The 18,996-nt window shown below is 62.2% G+C and overlaps 1 protein-coding gene across 1 annotated transcript; it reads right to left on the bottom strand.

The window, feature by feature from the left end:
• Positions 1-6,082: 6,082 nt before the first annotated feature.
• On the bottom strand, positions 6,083-18,317 carry LOC140902615 (uncharacterized). Its single transcript, XM_073322889.2, has 7 exons — positions 18,139-18,317; positions 14,304-16,111; positions 13,714-13,787; positions 13,074-13,219; positions 12,450-12,574; positions 12,182-12,328; positions 6,083-6,889 (listed from the first exon to the last, which is right to left on the bottom strand). Exons 1-7 carry the CDS (start codon positions 18,203-18,205, stop codon positions 6,827-6,829), a joined length of 2,430 nt encoding a protein of 809 aa, XP_073178990.2. The 5' UTR covers positions 18,206-18,317; the 3' UTR covers positions 6,083-6,826.
• Positions 18,318-18,996: the final 679 nt, after the last annotated feature.

Here is an 18,996-nt window from a genome sequence, read left to right as displayed (position 1 = left end):
TAACTCAGCCTCTGCTGGCCCAGGGAGGCAGCCTGTAGGCCAGGCTCCGAGAGTGAACTGTGTGAGGGAAGCAGCCACCCAGCCAGCTCCTCAGGGGCACAGAGGGTGAGAGGTGGGCTCCCATGCTAGGCCCCAGTACACATGTCCTGTTGTACCCTATTGGGCTCAGGCTCCTCCGATCCCCAGTGGGAGCGGAAGGTGACGGTCAATGGGGAGACATTCCTGGGGTGGCGAGATCCTGGGACCGAGAGAACTGTTGTCAGGCCCTGGTGGTGCAGCCTCAGATGCTGAGGGGCTGTGTGAGCTGGGTGAGGGTCCCAGGGACGAAGCCCCTCGCCCTGCCTATGGCCCAGATCCCGGTGCAGACCCAGGAGGGGTCGGGATGGCTGGTAGCTGGGGTTCTCCAGGACACCAGCTTTGACATCTTTTTGGAAAATGACTGTCTCTCTTTAACAAAAAGAACAGGAGGACTTGTGGCACATTAGCGACTAACCAGTTTATTTGAGCATGAGCTTTCGTGAGCTATGAAGTGAGCTGTAGCTCACGAAAGCTTATGCTCAAATAAATTGGTTAGTCTCTAAGGTGCCACAAGTCCTCCTTTTCTTTTTGCGAATACAGACTAACACGGCTGCTACTCTGAAACCTCTCTTTAACAAAGGATCCAGGGAGCCCTGCATCTGTAACGGCCAAGGATTTGAATCCAGGGAGCCAGAAGGCGGAGAAGGCAAGTGCATGTGAAGATGTGAATTGCCGGGCTGGCAGGGAGGAGGGGATTTTCCCCCGACTGGTAACACAAAGGAGGAGCTGCTACACTCTGGATACCGGCCTGTCTGTAACCAGAGCCCGGTGTCTGAGTGGGAGGGAGGGATGGTCCCCACCCATCCTCCCATGGGAGATGAGACTCATGCTGGCTCTGATGCTGCCTACCCTCCCTGGGGAAGCAAAGGCAGAGCTGAGCATGGTGGGGGCCGAGACCCCAGCTGAGCACAGCGGGGCCCCAGGCAGGGCAGGACCATGGCTAAACATGTTTGCCCTGTCCAGGGGTGAGAGAGACCCCAGAGAATAGGGGAGCAGCTGGAAGGATGCTGCTGGTAACACAGGGGCCTGGTCGGGGGGGGCATGGCCATGGTGAGAGCCCAAATCACAGCCCTCCTGGAAGGGGGGCTGGGAGAGGACTGAGTCCTAGGAGTGAGGCCAACTGGTTAACCCCACAAGGGGAGCTGGGCTCCTGACATATGCACAGCCCTGGGGTTGGGAGATGACTCCGGGGGGCTGCAGGGGCACCCTGGCCTCACCATCCCCTGGGGCACCAGAGCCCCAGAGAGAGGGCTGGGGTAAGCACCAATGATCGTGGTGTGACTCCCTGTGCCAACCAGGGGGAAGGACACTCCAGACTGTGGCCAAGGCAGCTGATACATGGAGGTAGGTGGGGTCCTGCCCCCCTCACTCCCTGACAGACGAGGGGGAGGGGCAGTGACAGAACCCCAGCCCAGTTTCAAACCCAAAGGTTTTGGGGTGGCAAAAGGGCATGAGGCCGCATGAGAACTTCTGTACCCCCTGCATGTGCTAGCGACCAGACCGGAGCTAAGGGAGGATGTGGCTCTGCTCTGACTGGGTACTGGGAACTGTAATTGGGATGGACTAGCCAGGGTGCTCACGGACTCCTGGCCCACTCCCACCTGCCTCGTCCCCTCACACCCCACCCGCCTCATCCCTGTCACGGGTTCGGTCACAGAGACCCCCTTGGGACTGTCACCCAACGTGCTGAAACTACCTCTGAGCCTGTTTTCCCTGCCAGCTTGGGACTCCAGAACCCTGCCTTGTTGAGCCAGACACACCAGCATGCTGCAAACACAGACCCAGGGTCTGAACCATGCCCCAAAGCTGCAGACTTGAACTGAAAACCACTCAGCAGGTGCTCCTGTCTCCAGCACCCTAACACCCAGTCCCCACTGAGATCCAAACCCCAAATAAATCCATTTTCCCCTATATAAAGCTTATACAGGGTAAACTCATAAATTGTCCACCCTCTATAACACTGATAGAGAGAGATGCACAGCTGTTTGCTCCCCCAGGTATTAATCACTTACTCTGGGTTAATTAATAAACAAAAGTGATCTTATTAAGTATAAAAAGTAGGATTTAAGTGGTTCCAAGTAATAACAGACAGAACAAAGTAAGTCACCAAGCAAAGTAAAACAAAACACACAAGTCTAAGCCTAATACATTTAAGAAACTGAATACAGTTAAATCTTACCCTCAAAGATGTTCCAATAAGCTTCTTTTACAGACTGCAGAGGGGAGCCGTGATAGTCTGTATCAGTAAAAACAACAAGGAGTCCTTGTGGCACCTTAGAGACTAACAAATTTATTTGGGCATAAATTTGTGGGCTATAACCCACTTCATCAGATGCATGGAGTGGAAAATACAGTAAGCAGGTATAAATATACAGCACATGAAAAGATGGGAGTTGCCTTACAAAGTGGGGAGTCAGTGCTGATGAGGGCAATTCAATTAGGGTGAGTGTCACCCATGCCCATCAGTTGACAAAAAGGGTTGAATATCAACAGAGGGAAAGGTTTCAAAGTAGCAGCCCTGTTAGTCTGTATCCGCAAAAAGAAAAGGAGGACTTGTTGCACCTTAGAGACTAACAAATTTATTTTAGCATAAGCTTTCATGAGCTACAGCTCACTTCATCAGATCTTTATGCTCAAACAAATTTGTTAGTCTCTAAGGTGCCACAATCCTCCTTTTCTTTTAACAGAGGGAAAATTATTTTTTGAAGTGCTAACAAGGCCAATTCAATCAGGGTGGATGTGGCCCATTCCCAGCAGTTGACAAGTTGATACTCACACCTTCTTAGTCTGGGCCCAATCCTTTCCCCGGTACAGTTCTTGTTAGTTCCAGTTCAGGTGGTAACTAGGGGATTTCTCATGACTGGCAGCCCCCTTTGTTCTGTTCCACCCCCCTTTATAGCTTTGACACAAGGCAGGAATCCTTTGTCTCTCTGGGTCCCCTCCCCTCCTTCTAAATAGAAAAGCACCAGGTTTAAGATGGATACCAGTACTAGGTGACAGAGTAGCAGCCGTGTTAGTCTGTATCAGTAAAAACAACAAAGAGTCCTCGTGGCACCTTAGAGACTAACAAATTTATTTGAGCATAAGCTTTTGTTAGCTGCAGCGCACGTCATCGGAATGCATCCGATGAAGTGAGCTGTAGCTCTGGAAAGCTTATGCTCAAATAAATTTGTTAGTCTCTAAGGTGCCACAAGGACTCCTTTTCTTTTTAGTACTAGGTGACATGGTCACATGTCCTGTGAGACCCCAAGCCTCCATTCTCTCTGCCCTGACTCACATGAACACAGGAAGGCTTACAAGTAAACCGATTTCAGAGTAACAGCCGTGTTAGTCTGTATTTGCAAAAAGAAAAGGAGTACTTGTGGCACCTTAGAGACTAACCAATTTATTTGAGCATAAGCTTTCGTGAGCTACAGCTCACTTCATCGGATGCATACTGTGGAAACTGCAGAAGACATTATATACACAGAGACCATGAAACAATACCTCCTCCCACCCCACTCTCCTGCTGGTAATAGCTTATCTAAAGTGATCACTTTAGATAAAGCCTGCTGCAGTTTCCACGATATGCATCTGAGGAAGTGAGCTGTAGCTCACGAAAGCTTATGCTCTAATAAATTGGTTAGTCTCTAAGGTGCCACAAGTCCTCCTTTTCTTTTTGCGAATACAGACTAACGCGGCTGCTACTCTGAAACCTCTCCTTACAATGTGTATGATAATCAAATTTGTGCTGGAAATGGCCCAACTTGATTATCATACACATTGTAAGGAGAGTGATCACTTTAGATAAGCTATTACCAGCAGGAGAGTGGGATGGGAGGAGGTATTTTTTCATGCTTTGTGTGTATATAATAAGATCTTCTACACTTTCCACAGTATGCATCCGATGAAGTGAGCTGTAGCTTACAAAAGCTTATGCTCAAATAAATTGGTTAGTCTCTAAGGTGCCACAAGTACTCCTTTTCTTCAAGTAAACAGAGTTATTTACAACCAATTGTCCTGGTTAATGGGAGCCATCAAGATTCTAAACCACCATTAATGGCCCACACTTTGCATAATTACAGTAGGACTTCAGAGTTATACTTCATATTTCTAGCTTCAGGTACAAGAATGATACATTCATACAAATAGGATGACCACACGCAGTAGATTATAAGTTTTGTAATGATACCTTACAAGAGACCTTTAGCATAAAGTGTATACCAGTTACATCATATTCACACTTATAAACGTATTTCCATAAAACATGCGGAGTGCAACCTCACAGTCCCCTCAAACCCCACCCCCACCTCCCTCATCCCCTCGAAAACCACCCCCACTTGCCTGGTCCCCTCATACCCAGCCCCACAGCCCACCTCCACCTGCCTCTTCCCCTCCCCCCCCCTTAGGGTCACACTATCAATGGGCTCAGCCCCTCGGCTTCACCGCCTCCTGGGACCGAACCTCTGGCACCTTCAGCACCCCTGGGTCACACTGTGAGCTCCCTGCAGAGAGCTCACCTGAGTTTGACACCTGGGGAGACTTGCACCCCAACTTCCTGACTCTGCAGCGACTCTCAGCCAGTGGGGTAACAGCAGGAGGATTATCTGGTGTGTGGACACAGCACAGAGCGGCCTTAGTTACCACAGAGAAGAGAAATGACAGGTTTCAGAGAAACAGCCGTGTTAGTCTGTATTCGCAAAAAGAAAAGGAGTACTTGTGGCACCTTAGAGACTAACCAATTTATGTCTCTGTGTATATAATGTTTTCTGCAGTTTCCACGGCATGCATCCGATGAAGTGGGCTGTAGCTCACGAAAGCTCATGCTCAAATAAATTGGTTAGTCTCTAAGGTGCCACAAGTCCTCCTTTTCTTTTAGAAAAGAGAAAGTTACAGCAAAGTCCAGCTGGGTCAGTCCAGAGCCCTCTCACCCCTCTTCAGCCCCAGTCCAGAGGCTTCTCCAGCCTCCAGCAGCCCACAGGTAAGAGCCCCACCTGGCCCCTCGCCAGTCCTTTGTCCCCCATCCGGTCACACCCACCTGGCTCCTAAGGGCGGGGGAGGGGCATCCAGGGTCTTTTTTTTGCTAGGTGCCAAGAGTCCCAGCAATTACAGTGGCCATTGTCCTCTGGGACTTTCCATGGGCCCCCAGGCAGCTCGGGGTGAGTCACGCCTGTGTCTCTGTGTCTCTGCAAAGAGCCAACAACTATTCCCCCCCACAACTAGTTACCCATATACCACATGGGGGAAACTGAGAAACACAATATTCATCCAATATATTATGCCCAATTCCCACGCCGTCACAGGCTTCTCCATCATCCCGCCTGACTGCTTGTGGGCAGAATTAGCTTCAAAACACCCCACGGGACAGTGGCATTTCCTGCTTCCTCCTCCCCATAGAGGGGCCAGAAGGAGTTCACGGACCCCAGGGCGTAGTCATGGCCGTGGGCTCCAGCCCCTCCTGGGTGCACTCCATATCAACAGACTGGGGTCAGGCCCTCCCTGGGGCAGCAGGGGTTTGGGGCTGTAGCTGCAGCTTTCCTGAGTCAGGAGCCAAGGAGCCCAGTAACCCGCCTCTGAGGGTGGGGTGGGGGAGCTAAGGGGCCCAGGGACCTGAGGCTCTGGCTGGGGTGGTGCTGCCTGGCCCTGTGCCCTGGGCCTAGCCCCACAGTCAGTTCCTTACATAACTATTCACTTTTGTTTCCTTGTTTTCTGGCGTTTCTGTGTTTGCCCAGTGCCTTGCCCAGCCCTTCCATGAGTTTCAGCTTGTCCCAGGCTGGGCCCCTGGACACACCTCTGCACACAGCCAAAGGGAGGAGGGCAGTGGCAGGCGGTTTCTCCCCGTCACATGCGGTGAGCCAGTAAGAAATGGCACTAAAGGACGGCTCCGCCATAGGCCCCGATCCCCAGCAAGAGCCCCTGAGAACTCCAGCGGCCCTGCAGAACGAGAGCTCAGGGCAGCCACAGCTCCCACCTTTCCGAAGCAGAGGCCCGAGAGGTGCAGGAGAAAACCAGGCTAGAGCCTGACTCATCACAGATCCCTTTATTGTGCATCCCTATAAATACAGACCTTCCCAAGGACATTGTGACCCCTCCTCCCCCGTCACGGCGGGGCGGCCATCACAGAACAGTGTGGTTACAGATCACAGGTACAAAAACAGCCCCAGGCCAGTGGTGCAGGCCAACGTGACCCCTGGAACCAGTACACTGGGGGCCTTGTGGCCAGATACGGCATTTGGCAAGTGATTGGGGGCAGGAGGTGCTTGGAGCTGGGGGGAGTAGGAGAGGTTCTTCCCTCACATTGTTCATCCAGTTCCTTCATGTGTTCGGACGCTCGCTCCCATCTCCTGGGAACAGGCGAGAGCTGGGCCAGAGAGGGCCCCCCAGGGCAGTGGGGCAGGGGAACAGCCCATACGCAGCTCGGGGCAGTATGGGGGGGGCTCCCCTGGGGAGTCCCTGTCATATTCCCTGCACTGCCCAGGCTGGCTGGTGGGGGAATATATGGGGCAGCCCCTTTACCCTCCCCCATTAGGAATTTGCCCCATTAGTGCTCACCCCACATGGCCCAATCAGAGCTGGAGCAGCTCCCCCTCCCTCAGGGCTGGGGGTTGCAGGGTGGAGGGGGCCGTCACCCCCTCCCCACCCTGGCCCACTGTGAATCCAACCCTCTCCCCCACAGTGCAGTCGCCCTGCCCGGCACCCTGGAGTCCAGCTGCAGGAAGCACGCGGCGATGCTGGGAGCTCTGCTCCCGCCGGTCCTCAGGGTGGCCCCCTAGAGATTCTCTGACGTGGCAGGGTTGGCGTAGAAGGCGTTGGTGCCGTTGCCGGCGGCGATCTGGGAGGAAGCAGAGGGAATGGGGTTAGAGCCAGGCTGGGCCAATCCACCGTTACCTGGCAACAGGACCCCCAACCAGGCAACCACCACGTACCCCGTCGGCATGGAAACCGGGGCTCTGGGGCTGGGGAGGGGCTCAGTGGGCCGAGCCCTGGCGAACAGACCCCAGTCCCGTTCGATCCCGGCCACCCCGTCCCTGGCAGCAGGGAGAGACCTCAGGGACCGCACCAGCTCCGCCGCCCCACGGCAGCGTGGGGGGCACGTGATGGGGCTGGGGGAAGGTGACCCCACCCCAGAGCCCCGCAGGGCTGTGGCTGCCTCACGGGGTTAATGTTCAGAGCACCTGGTGCCACAGGAGCAAGCGCTGGACTCCTGCCAGCAGCACCACAAACAGCCCAGTGTCTACTGTAAATATGGCTCTTGTCACGCGCCCAGCTCTGCCCCTCACTGCCCCCCACCCCGACCTGCACAGGCCTGCCCTGCCAGCGGGCCAGGGGTCCGGGCGGAGGGGGCACACCCTCCAGGCAACACCAGCCCCTCCAAGGTGCCTAGGAGCTGGCTACGCGCCCCGCCTGTCCCGCCCCAGCTTCCCATGACTTGGCTCTTTTGTCTCTAGCCGGGCAGAGGTAAATATTTACTCAGGCCGGGTGTTTGAACAGCCTGAGCTACCGTCTGCAGAGCAGAGGAGCTGGAGCCAGCCCAGCGAGGAACGGGGACACAAACACCCAGGGACACAAACACCCACCGGGGCGGCTTCAGGGCCCAGCCCCCCAGGAACCTCACCGGGCAGCAGGGCTTCTCTGCCATGCCAAATGCACAGCCGGTGACAACAGGGACTGACGAGCCCCCAGCTGCCCACTCCTCCGAGCACCGGCTCACGCCAGCTCCCAGCCCAGCCCACGAGGCTCAGCTGGCGGGGCCCCCCGCAGACGCACCCCCCACCCCCTGCAGAGGGGCTGCAGGCTCTTGGTGCTGGCATCACTAGGCCCCTCACGCCGATAGTGCCCCCCAAGTCCTCCACCCCTGCACCGGCCTCGGCTCCCCGTCACTGAGCCCTGGCAGAGCTCCTGGCAGCCCCGGCGCGCCATGGCACCAGGCAGCTGTGCCGGGCCAGTGCCGGGGGCAGCGGGCAAGGGGGCAGGGGAGGCTGTTCAGCCACAGGGAGAGAAACGTGGAGCCGAGGAGGCACCAGCCACCCGCTAAGGGCTGCCGGGGCTCCATGGGGAGGCAAAACCAGAGCCTCACGTCCAGACTCCGCCTGCTCCCGCCCAGCCGCCCTCCCCGAGGGCACCTGCCACCCCGGGCTCAGCAGGGGCCTCGGCTGCCCTCCCACCAGTCAGCAGGGGCGTGAGAGCAACATTAACCCCCCGTCCCGGGGCAGGAGCGGGGCCGCCTGGGATCCATGGGCACGGTGCAGGGGGCAGAGCCCAGCCAGGCCGCCCCAGGCAAGGGGCCCAGCCAGCGCTGCCAAGGGGGCCATTTGTAGAGAGCCTTGTCTCAGAGCCAGGCATTGACCCACCTCCACCCCCCTCCCTGCCTGCCCCACCACCTCGCTCTGCGACCCCACCCCATCCCACTACCCCACCCTCAACCTCACCCCCACTCCATCCCCCCACCCACAGTGCCATCCTCTGACCCCACTCCTCTCCCTCCCTGCCCCACCACCTAGCTCTGCGACCCCCTCCCCCTCCCTGCCTGCCCCACCACCTCGCTCTGTGACCCCCTCCCCCTCCCTGCCTGCCCCACCATCTCGCTCTGCGACCCCACCCCCCTCCCTGCCTGCCCCACCACCTCGCTCTGCGACCCCCTCCCCCTCCCTGCCTGCCCCACCATCTCGCTCTGCGACCCCACCCCCCTCCCTGCCTGCCCCACCACCTCGCTCTGCGACCCCCTCCCCCTCCCTGCCTGCCCCACCATCTCGCTCTGCGACCCCACCCCCCTCCCTGCCTGCCCCACCACCTTGCTCTGCGACCCCCTCCCCCTCCCTGCCTGCCCCACCACCTCGCTCTGCGACCCCCTCCCCTCCCTCCCTGCCCCACCACCTTGCTCTGCGACCCCCTCCCCCTCCCTGCCTGCCCCACCACCTCGCTCTGTGACCCCCTCCCCCTCCCTGCCTGCCCCACCACCTCGCTCTGCGACCCCCTCCCCTCCCTCCCTGCCCCACCACCTTGCTCTGCGACCCCCTCCCCCTCCCTCCCTGCCCCACCACCTCGCTCTGTGACCTCACCCCATCCCACTACGCCACCACCTCACTCTGCGACCCCAACCCCTCCCTGCCTGCCCCACCACCTCACTCTGCGACCCCACCCCCCTCCCTGCCTGCCCCACCACCTTGCTCTGCGACCCCCTCCCCCTCCCTGCCTGCCCCACCACCTCGCTCTGCGACCCCCTCCCCTCCCTCCCTGCCCCACCACCTTGCTCTGCGACCCCCTCCCCCTCCCTGCCTGCCCCACCACCTCGCTCTGTGACCCCCTCCCCCTCCCTGCCTGCCCCACCACCTCGCTCTGCGACCCCCTCCCCTCCCTCCCTGCCCCACCACCTTGCTCTGCGACCCCCTCCCCCTCCCTCCCTGCCCCACCACCTCGCTCTGTGACCTCACCCCATCCCACTACGCCACCACCTCACTCTGCGACCCCCCGCCCCCTCCCTGCCTACCCCACCACCTCGCTCTGCGACCCCACCCCATCCCACTACCCCACCCTCAACCACACCCCCACTCCATCCCCCCTACCCACAGTGCCATCCTCTGACCCCACTCCTCTCCCTCCCTGCCCCACCACCTAGCTCTGCGACCCCCTCCCCCTCCCTGCCTGCCCCACCACCTCGCTCTGCGACCCCCTCCCTCTCCCTGCCTGCCCCACCACCTCGCTCTGCGACCCCCTCCCCCTCCCTGCCTGCCCCACCACCTCGCTCTGCGACCCCCTCCCCTCCCTCCCTGCCCCACCACCTCGCTCTGTGACCCCCTCCCCCTCCCTGCCTGCCCCACCACCTCGCTCTGCGACCCCAACCCCTCCCTGCCTGCCCCACCACCTCGCTCTGCGACCCCACCCCCTCCCTCCCTGCCCCACCACCTTGCTCTGCGACCCCCACCTCCATCTCTGCCCCACTACCCCACCCTCAACCTCATCCCCATTCTATCCCCCTACCCACAGTGCCATCCTCTGACCCCAACCTCCTCCCTCCCTGCCCTACCACCCCACCTCCACTCCATCACCTCACCCTGCCCCTACCCCCACTACCAAAGCCACCCTTTGACCCCCCTCTCACTCCATCCCCCCACCCACTGTTGCACCCTCTGATCCCAGCCCCACTCCAGGCCCCCGCCCCTCTGGAGCAAGGCAGGGGGCTCGTTCCCCCCAGACAGCAGCAGGAGTCACAGAGTCCAGGTTGGACTGTCCCAGGCCGGCCGGCCCATGGTGACCATCTCGTCTGACCAGAGACCGGCCCGGAGTGAATTGCTGCCGAACTAGGGCCGAGCGTTCAGCAAACGCCCTGTCTGGCGCAGGACCTGCAGGGGCTGGAGAAGCCAGCGGGGCCGGGGGCTGGTCAGAGGTTACTCGCCCCCAGCCACACCTAACGCTCTTCCCAGGCTGAGGCGGAGGAGCCGGTGGCTCCTTCTTTCTCTCCCCAAACAGCCCTGCTGAGGGTCCCGCTGGAGCCGCGCCGAGCCCCCATGGGAATGGAGAGCGATGGGGCGGGGGTACGGACCATCCGAGCCCTGGTCCCAGGGCAGGACCCGGGCAGAGCCGTGGGGGCAGGGCGGGCAGAGCCATTAGCTGCTGGTTTCACATCAGCCAGGAGCTGCCCTGTTAGTGATTAACTCAGTGAGGGGGGCCGGGGGCAAGGTCAGAGGCTGCCCCACGGGACCTGGGCTGCAGCCACCTGACTGGGGAGAACAACACTTCCCCGGACTCTGGTCAGACCCATCCCCTGTCCCCCCAGGAACATGCACCCCCACACCACAGGACTACCCGCCAGGACCTCGCTGTATAATCCCCCAGACACCCCCCCGTTGCATCACCCGCAGGAACCACACCCCATAACCAAACCAAGACCATGCCCTATAATCCCACAGGATCACACCCCATAACCCCCTCTCTACCCCAGGAACACCCCCCACATTGCATCACCCCAGCACATCCCCCCCCCCCGATGAGCTGTTGTGACGAAGTGGGACTGTTCTTAATGTTTCCTCTGAATAGTGTGGGGGTGCCTCAGTTTCCCCTGTGCAGTTCTTAAGTATCTAGCTGGTGGGGTAAGGGGGTATGATTGTTGCAGAGCCCTAGAGGGCAGGTGTGTGCAGGGGTCTGGACACAGACAATGGCCGACACCCTGTTTCCTGGCAACTGATGGCCTGGGCCCTTCCCCCCTGCAAGGTGAGAGCTAAAGGGTTGGAGAACAAAGGAATCCAGTGACCTCCTGACCCGGGAAAGGGACAAAGCCCAGGGGAGGAGGGGTTGGAGGGAGTTTCAGTTTTGGGGCTGGCTGGGGACGAGGAGTGAAGTGCAGACGGGGTTGTCTGGCTCACGGCCCCCCAAAATGGACCCGGCTGAGGGGTCCTGTTCTCTGCACCTACAAGCTCTGTGTTAGACCATGTTCCTGTTGTCTAATAAACCCTCTGTTTTACTGGCTGGCTGAGAGTCCCGTCTGACTGCGAAGTTGCGGGGCAGGACCCTCTGGCTTCCCCAGGACCCCGACTGAGTGGACTTGCTGTGGGAAGCGCACGGAGGGGCAGAGGAGGCTGAATGCTCCGAGGTCAGGCCCAGGAAGGTGGAAGCCGGGTGAGCTGTGTGTCCTGAAGACAGGCTGCTCCCAGAAAGGCGACTGCCCCAGAGTCCTGCCTGGCTTCATGGGGAGCAGTTCCAGAGCATCGCCCAGGGACTCCGTGACAGCTGTATAGTGCAGCAGGGCCCCGTGCTTACATTCCTGGCTCTGGGATCCCCTTTGCCCTTCCCCCGGCCAGCTCTGTCCTGGGGGGTGCATTGCATGGGACACAGTTAGGACCGTGGGAAGCACCGTGCCACCATCATGCACTAGCCCCCCACACCTCCGGGTTTGTGTTCTTCTCTCTGGTGAAATTTTCTGGGATGAGCTCACCAACACCCTTTTCCCCTCAAAACCTCCCCTCAGTGAGCAATGTGGGGGACATCCACCCCCAGCGTGTGCCTGGCAGGGCTGCCAGGTACTGGGGGCCGGCGTCCGGGGTGCACCCAGGCAGTGTACGGGGACAGGCATTGGGGCACACGCTGGGCGAGGGGGCACCCCAGGGCAGGACCAGGCCCCGCTGCTTACGTCACTGTAGGGGTTCTGCTTCTTGCCGGGGGCGCTGAAGCGCCCGTGGGTGTGGTAGGTGGGGTACTCGCTCATGGGCTGGTATGAGGCCTGCGAGCTGAACATATCCAGCTTCCCGCGGTTCCTCCTGCAGCACGAGCAGACGATCTAGAGGGGCGAGAGGAGGCTGGTGAGCGGGGGCGCGGAGGGGATGCAGGGGTCAGGCAGGGAGAAGGAGAGCGGCTGGAGGGGCCTGAGGCCGGAGGGATGGGCAGCGGGGGGCACTCACCAGCAGGATGAAGAGGAGAATGCTCAGCACCAGCCCAATGCAGACCAGGACCAGCAGGGCGATGCCCCAGCCGGGCACCAGGGGTGCTGGCGCCGAGGTGGCCGGGGGAGAGCTGCCAGAGTTGGCTGAAACACAAGTAGGAGCAGTCAGGGCTGGGGAGGACCCGGAGGGGAGGGATCCCGTAGAGGGGCCCACGCCAGGGGATGCAGCTGGCCAGGCAGAAGAGCCAGGGAAAGGGGCTGTGGGAAAGGGGCTGGCCCAGGGGTGCTGGGAAGAGGCTGAGTTGATGGCCGGGGGCCCAGCCCCAGGGTCAGCGAGGACGGCTCTGAATGGGCGCCCTGCCAGGGGGCCCAGAAACCCTCGCTCCCTCCCTGGGACAGATACAGGCTGGGCCGGGCTGGCAGGGCAGGGCAGGCACCCTCCACAGACACGCCCCAAAGCAGCCCAGCCAGGGGGCTCTGCTGGGAGCTGGAGGAGCCCCCGAGGGCAGCCCGGTCTCCACAGAGCTCTGCACAAGGGCCAAGGACACCAGCCCCCCTCAGCCATGGGCTGAGCCCCCCAGGACAGGGACCCCCGGACACGTGGCTGTGGCCACACTGTGGGGCCCGGCTGGAGCCTGCTCACCGCGGATACTGTCCAGCTGGAGCCCATCAAAGCTGTTATTCCTGCCCAGCCTTTGTCTCAGCTGCTGCTCAATGTCGGCGGCGCTGATGCTGGTGTCGTCGCTCACTCGGTACAGCAGGACGGACTCTGTCACCACCGAGCCCTGGCTGCCGAGCGTGCCGGAGAGGGGGCGTTAACTGGGTCTGGCCCCGGCCCTTCCCGTCCCCCTGCACCAACCTCCCCTATTCCCACCTGCCTCTGCCCCAACCCCCCCCTTCCCACCTGCCTCTGCCCCAACCCCCCCTTCCCACCTGCCCCTGCACTGGCCTTCCCACACCATTCGTCTGCCCCCCACCTGCCACCTAGCCCTGCACCAATTTCCCCATACTACCCACTGGGCCCTGCACCAGCTGCCCCACCCACAACCCCCTTGAACCGTCCCTCCTTATGCCCCCATCTGCCCCTGCCCCAGCACCTCCGCCCCCTCCCCAGGGCAGCACACCTGCCCAGCACGGCCTCAGGCAGCCAAAGCTCTGGGCTGCTCAGATGTGACCCCCCAGGGTCACACGCTCACAGATTTAGCCTCTCTCTCCTCACCTTTCTCCCCCACCCCAGCCCTCCCCTGCCCACAGCTGGGGCAGCCCCATGGCACACACTGTACCTGAAATGCAGATCAGTCAATCCCAGGTAGTTCTGCCCATTCGGGCACGTTGGGCAGCCATAGATCTTGCCGTACTGTCACAGACAGAGGGGAACAGGGTCACCGCCAGCACCCAGCCAGCTCGGGGAGGCTGGGAGCACCCAGCTTGGCGGATCTGCCCCGGCCCCTGCCAACCTTCCTTGGTCTTCTCTGTGCTCTTCGCTGGGGTGCAGGGGCACGGGGTGTCTCCCCACAGCTGGCTGGAGAGGGGCAGAGGGGCCCAGAGCTGAGGGCAGGGTCCCGGGGAGGGGGCTCCCCAGACAGGATTGAGGGTCTGTCCCTTCACTGCTCCAGGACAGGAGACTCTGGGGCTGAGGGGCCTGGTGCCCAGGGCTGGGCTGGGGGGTGGGGTGGGGGTGTCTCCCCTCCCTGCTCCATGGGGTCTCTGTGTGTGGTGCCCGAACGGCAGCAGCCACCAGAGGCCCGAAGGCTCATTGCACGGCAGCTCGATGGAGCTCCCCGCGAAGCCCCCAGCCTGGGGCTGGCAGCCACCCCCAGCTGGCAGGCCGGGGCAGGGTGCCGGGAGGGGAGGGAGCAGCTGCTGTGCTCACCATGATCTGGATTTTGGAATATAACTCCTTGTAGTAACTGGTGGTGGAGTCGAGAAGGGAGTTGTTGAAGTTCCAGTTCACAATGCGGAAGGCGAGAAATAAATGGATTGGGGCTGGGGTTGTTATGGAGGTGCTGGGGGGCAGGTTGGTCGTGTTGCTGGGGAACGAGGTGGTCGTGTTGCCGGGGGACGAGATGGTCGTATTCCCGGGGGACAGCGTGGTCGTGTTCCCAGGGGACGAGATGGTCGTATTCCCGGGGGACAGGGCGGTCGTGTTCCCGGGGGACGAGGCGGTCGTATTCCCAGGGGACAGGGTGGTCATGTTGCCGGGGGACAGGGTGGTCGTGTTGCCGGGGGACGGGGTGGTCGTGTTGCTGGGGGATGGGGTGGTCGTGTTGCCGGGGGACGGGGCGGTCGTGTTGCCGGGGGACGGGGTGGTCGTGTTGCTGGGGGATGGGGTGGTCGTGTTCCCGGGGGACGAGATGGTCGTATTCCCAGGGGACAGGGCGGTCGTATTCCCAGGGGACGAGGTGGTCGTGTTGCCGGGGGACGGGGTGGTTGTGTTCTCAGGGGACGAGATGGTCGTATTCCTGGGGGACAGGGCGGTCGTGTTCCCGGGGGACGAGGTGGTCGTATTGCCAGGGGACAGGGTGGTCATGTTGCCGGGGGACGGGGTGGTCGTGTTGCCGGGGGGCAGGTTGGTCGTGTTGCCAGGGGACGGGGTGGTCGTGTTGCCGGGGGATGGGGTGGTCGTGTTGCCAGGAGACGAGATGGTCGTATTCCCAGGGGACAGGGTGGTCATGTTGCCGGGGGACGGGGTGGTCGTGTTGCCGGGGGACGAGGTGGTCGTGTTCCCAGGGGACGAGGTGGTCGTGTTGCCGGGGGACGGGGTGGTCGTGTTCCCAGGGGACGAGGTGGTCATGTTGCCGGGGGACGGGGTGGTCATGTTCCCAGGGGACGAGGTGGTCGTGTTGCCGGGGGACGGGGTGGTCGTGTTGCCGGGGGACGGGGTGGTCGTGTTCCCAGGGGACGAGGTGGTCGTGTTGCCGGGGGACGGGGTGGTCGTGTTCCCAGGGGACGAGGTGGTCGTGTTGCTGGGGGACGGGGTGGTCGTGTTCCCAGGGGACAAGGTGGTCATGTTGCCGGGGGACGGGGTGGTCGTGTTCCCAGGGGACGAGGTGGTCGTGTTGCCGGGGGACGGGGTGGTTGTGTTGCCGGGGGACGGGGTGGTCGTGTTCCCAGGGGACGAGGTGGTCGTGTTGCCGGGGGACGGGGTGGTCGTGTTCCCAGGGGACGAGGTGGTCGTGTTGCCGGGGGACGGGGTGGTCGTGTTGCCGGGGGACGGGGTGGTCGTGTTGCCGGGGGACGGGGTGGTCGTGTTGCCGGGGGATGGGGTGGTCGGGTTGCTGGGGGACGGGATAGTCGTGTTCCCGGGGGGCGGGGTGGTCAGGTTGCTGGAGTGAGGGGTGGTCGTGTTCCCAGGGGACGAGGTGGTCGTGTTGCCGGGGGACGGGGTGGTCGTGTTCCCAGGGGACGAGGTGGTCGTGTTGCCGGGGGACGGGGTGGTCGTGTTGCCGGGGGACGGGGTGGTCTTGTTCCCAGGGGACGAGGTGGTCGTGTTGCCGGGGGACGGGATAGTCGTGTTCCCGGGGGGCGGGGTGGTCAGGTTGCTGGAGTGAGGGGTGTTCGTGCTGGTGGGGGGCAGGGTGGTCATGCTGCCGGGGAGTGGGGTGGTCGTGCGGCTGGGGGGCGGAGTGGTCCTGTCGGTGCTGCCAGTGTGTGGGGGGGTGCTGCTGCCCTGTGCTGCGCCTAGGAGAGAATTGGTCCATTCAGTTCAGGAGAAAACAGAACAAAACGTGAGGTGCAGGCGAGAAGCAGAAACCCCTGGACGGGGCAGCTGGGGCATCAGGCGCCCACGAGTCAGGGGCAGTTATTTTACACAGCACGTGATGAGCCTGGGGAACTCACTGCCACAAGGTCCCAGCGAGGCCGAAAGCTCCCAGGGCTCAGCCAAGGCCTGGCCTGTCACAGGGACAAGGGGGGCAGCCGGTGACCCCAAGGGGATGAAGTGGCTCCTAGGCAGGGGTCAGACAAGGAGGGGGCACGTCACTGTTGCCTGGGGGTCCTGCAGGAGCCGGGGGTGGCCTGTGGGGACAGGTCCCGGGGCTGTGCTGATGATCCCCGTGCTGGTTGGATGGGAGCGACTGGAGAGCCTGGGGCCGCAGACTGACACATCGAGTCCCCCTCCCCCCCCGAACTTGGAGAGGGGCTGCGCTGCTGGGGCTCCAACACCCTGATGTGGGGTCTGATGTGGGCCCCGCCCAGCGATCCCTGGGCTCCAGCACAGCTCAGCCCCGCTGCGGATCAGGCACCTTCCCCGAGCCCCGTGTCTGGAGGCCGGACTCGGTGCGTGGAGCCGGGTGTCGGGAGCCCTTGGGGTCCCACCTGGAGCTGCCCGATGTCCCCCGTAGAGACAAGTCCTGCAGGGTCCCCGGGGAGCTGCCCCCACCCCTGGGTTCCCCGGAAAGCTCCCCAGACCTGTGTGCCCCATGTGGAGCGAGCCGTGGGGCGGGCTGGGCTGGGCTCTGCCTCCCTCCTTTTCACAGATGGATGGGGCTGAGCCCCAGGGGCAGGGCCCTCCCTGCCCCTCCTGGCCTCTCCTCTGCCTGCTGGCACGCCCCAAGGCAGGGCTGCTGGAACAATTTGTACAGGGCGGGAGCTGAGAGCCATTGAAGCAAAGTTTAACCCTGTGTATGATGGAAACCACTTCAAGCCAGGGGGTGCGGCAGCCCCCAGCTGCCCTAGCTCCACGCCTGTGCCCCCAGGCAGTGCGGGCGGCCGGGGCTCCAGCCCTGGAGCGCTGAGGCTCTGACCCCATCCTTCCTGGGCCTCGCAGCGCCCCGCTGCGGCGTCCCGCTGAGCAATTCCTGCCGCTAACACAGCAGCCCACCCCGATGCCCAGAGCCCGGCCGGCCAGTGGGCAGCACTGCCCCGCTCACAGGCGGCCCATGGGCCACGCAGTCCTGGGACTGATAAAGACGCCCTCGACCTGAGCCCGCAGCTGGGGCCTGTCCTGCAGCCAGCACCAGCCTGGGGCTAACATCCCCCCTTCTCTTGGGGCGCGTGTCCCGGCCTCCTGGCAGGTCACTCGGGGCGTGGGCTCCCTGCACTCTCAGGAAGGGACCCACATGCTGCCCCCGGGGGTCCTGGACCGGACGTTCCCTGCTGGGCTTCCCTGACTGGTCCTGGGCCGTTAGCACTGGGCTCAGCCAGACCGACACAGTCCAGACACACCTGCGTCAGCCCCTGGGGAGTGTCGGCCAATGGCTGTCGGCCAACGCCCTCCTGGGTCCCAACCCGGGAGTTCCTGGGCACCGTCAGAAAGGGGCTCGGGGGAGGAGAAGGGGCTCCCCAAAGCACCCAGCCCAGGGGAGAGGGGACCCCATGAACACAGAGCCCTGGGTGGGGCTGCGCAGAGGGCACCCTAGGAACACTGGGCCCTGGGTGGGGCTGGACAGAGGGGACCCCAGTAACACTGGGCCCTTGTGCGGGAGCTGGACAGAGGGGACCCCAAGAACACTGGGTGCTGCCCATTGTTCTCTGGGTCACTGCAGCATCTGGGACAATCAGGCCCCACTCGCCCATTGTCCCCGGTCGAGGGGCAGATCAGCGGATCAAGGCAGCGGAACAGAGCTGGGCCCTGGGGCTGCCGGACCTGCTGAGCCATGGCCCCACCCCCATCTGAGCAGCCCAGAGCCCCGGGGTGGGTCTGAGCCCACAAGTGCTGCTCAGGCCCGATGGCCCCCTCCCAGCAGTTCCTGGAGACTAAGGCTCACCTGTGGCCAGCAGCAGCAGGACTAGACCCAGCCGCAGGGCATCTGTGCTCAGGCTTCTGGGCTTCATGGCGGCTGGTGGGGTCGGGGCTTGGCCCCAGGTGTCCCAGCACCGGGCTCTGTCTCTCTCTGCCTCGCCCGGTGGGGCTGCGCCTCCCGTTAGCCCGCAGGGCTCTCGACAGTCCAGGAATCAGGAACTGGCAGCGGCTCTGGGGCTGGAGCTTTATAGCAGCACCTGCAAGCAGGTGTGGCCTCACCCAGCGGGCTGGGGACACTCCCAGGAGCTTGCTCCGTGTCACCCAGGTCTGTGCTGGTCTTGGGGCCCTGCCCTCCAGGGCACCCCCAGCCCTGGGGCCATGCCCCCAAAACCTACCCCCAGCCCTACCTCACACGCCCTCCCTAGATGGGAGATGGGTGTGGAAAGGTCACAGAACAAATCCCTGGATTGTCCCCAGCACAGGGGCTCGGGGAGGGCCAGGGGAGGGCCCCGAACTGGGGCTGGGGAGAGGCCCCCCTGGGTGGAGAATGGGGCAGAAGCCCCAGGCAGGAGGAACGTGTGGATCTGATTCCCCCGTCCCATCTGAGCACAGTCCTGGCCTTGTACCACAGCTCCAGAGGGGGTGAGAGGGGAACCAGGCCCAGAGATGGGGGTGAGGTGCGGGTCCCTGCAGCCCCTTGGCTCAGATACCTTGGGGCCTCGGTGCTGCTTGGCTGGCCGCCTAGTCCCCTCCCCAGCTCACGCCCGGTGTGGGGTTAATCATTCCAGGCACCAGCTATTGTCTGGCCCTGGGCTCCCCTCATCTGCCCCAGATTCACCCATGCAGAATGCACATGGTGTAAGCCCCAGGGCATGCCCAGGTG

This window comes from Lepidochelys kempii, chromosome 24, assembly GCF_965140285.1.
Source record: "Lepidochelys kempii isolate rLepKem1 chromosome 24, rLepKem1.hap1, whole genome shotgun sequence".
In the NCBI taxonomy this organism is placed as follows: domain Eukaryota; kingdom Metazoa; phylum Chordata; order Testudines; family Cheloniidae; genus Lepidochelys; species Lepidochelys kempii.
The sequence above is the reverse complement of the archived record's forward strand: the minus strand, read 5'-3'. Positions and strand labels throughout refer to the sequence as shown.

Bases quoted from the DNA above. Each gene is read 5' to 3' on its own strand.
- LOC140902615 (XM_073322889.2), bottom strand. From the start codon at position 18,205: ATGAAGCCCAGAAGCCTGAGCACAGATGCCCTGCGGCTGGGTCTAGTC. The intron at 12,329-12,449 runs GTGAGTGCCCCC...TCGCCCCTCTAG, and splicing joins TTCTCCTCTTCATCCTGCTG to ATCGTCTGCTCGTGCTGCAG. The intron at 6,890-12,181 runs GTAAGCAGCGGG...GCTTCCTCCCAG, and splicing joins AGCAGAACCCCTACAGTGAC to ATCGCCGCCGGCAACGGCAC.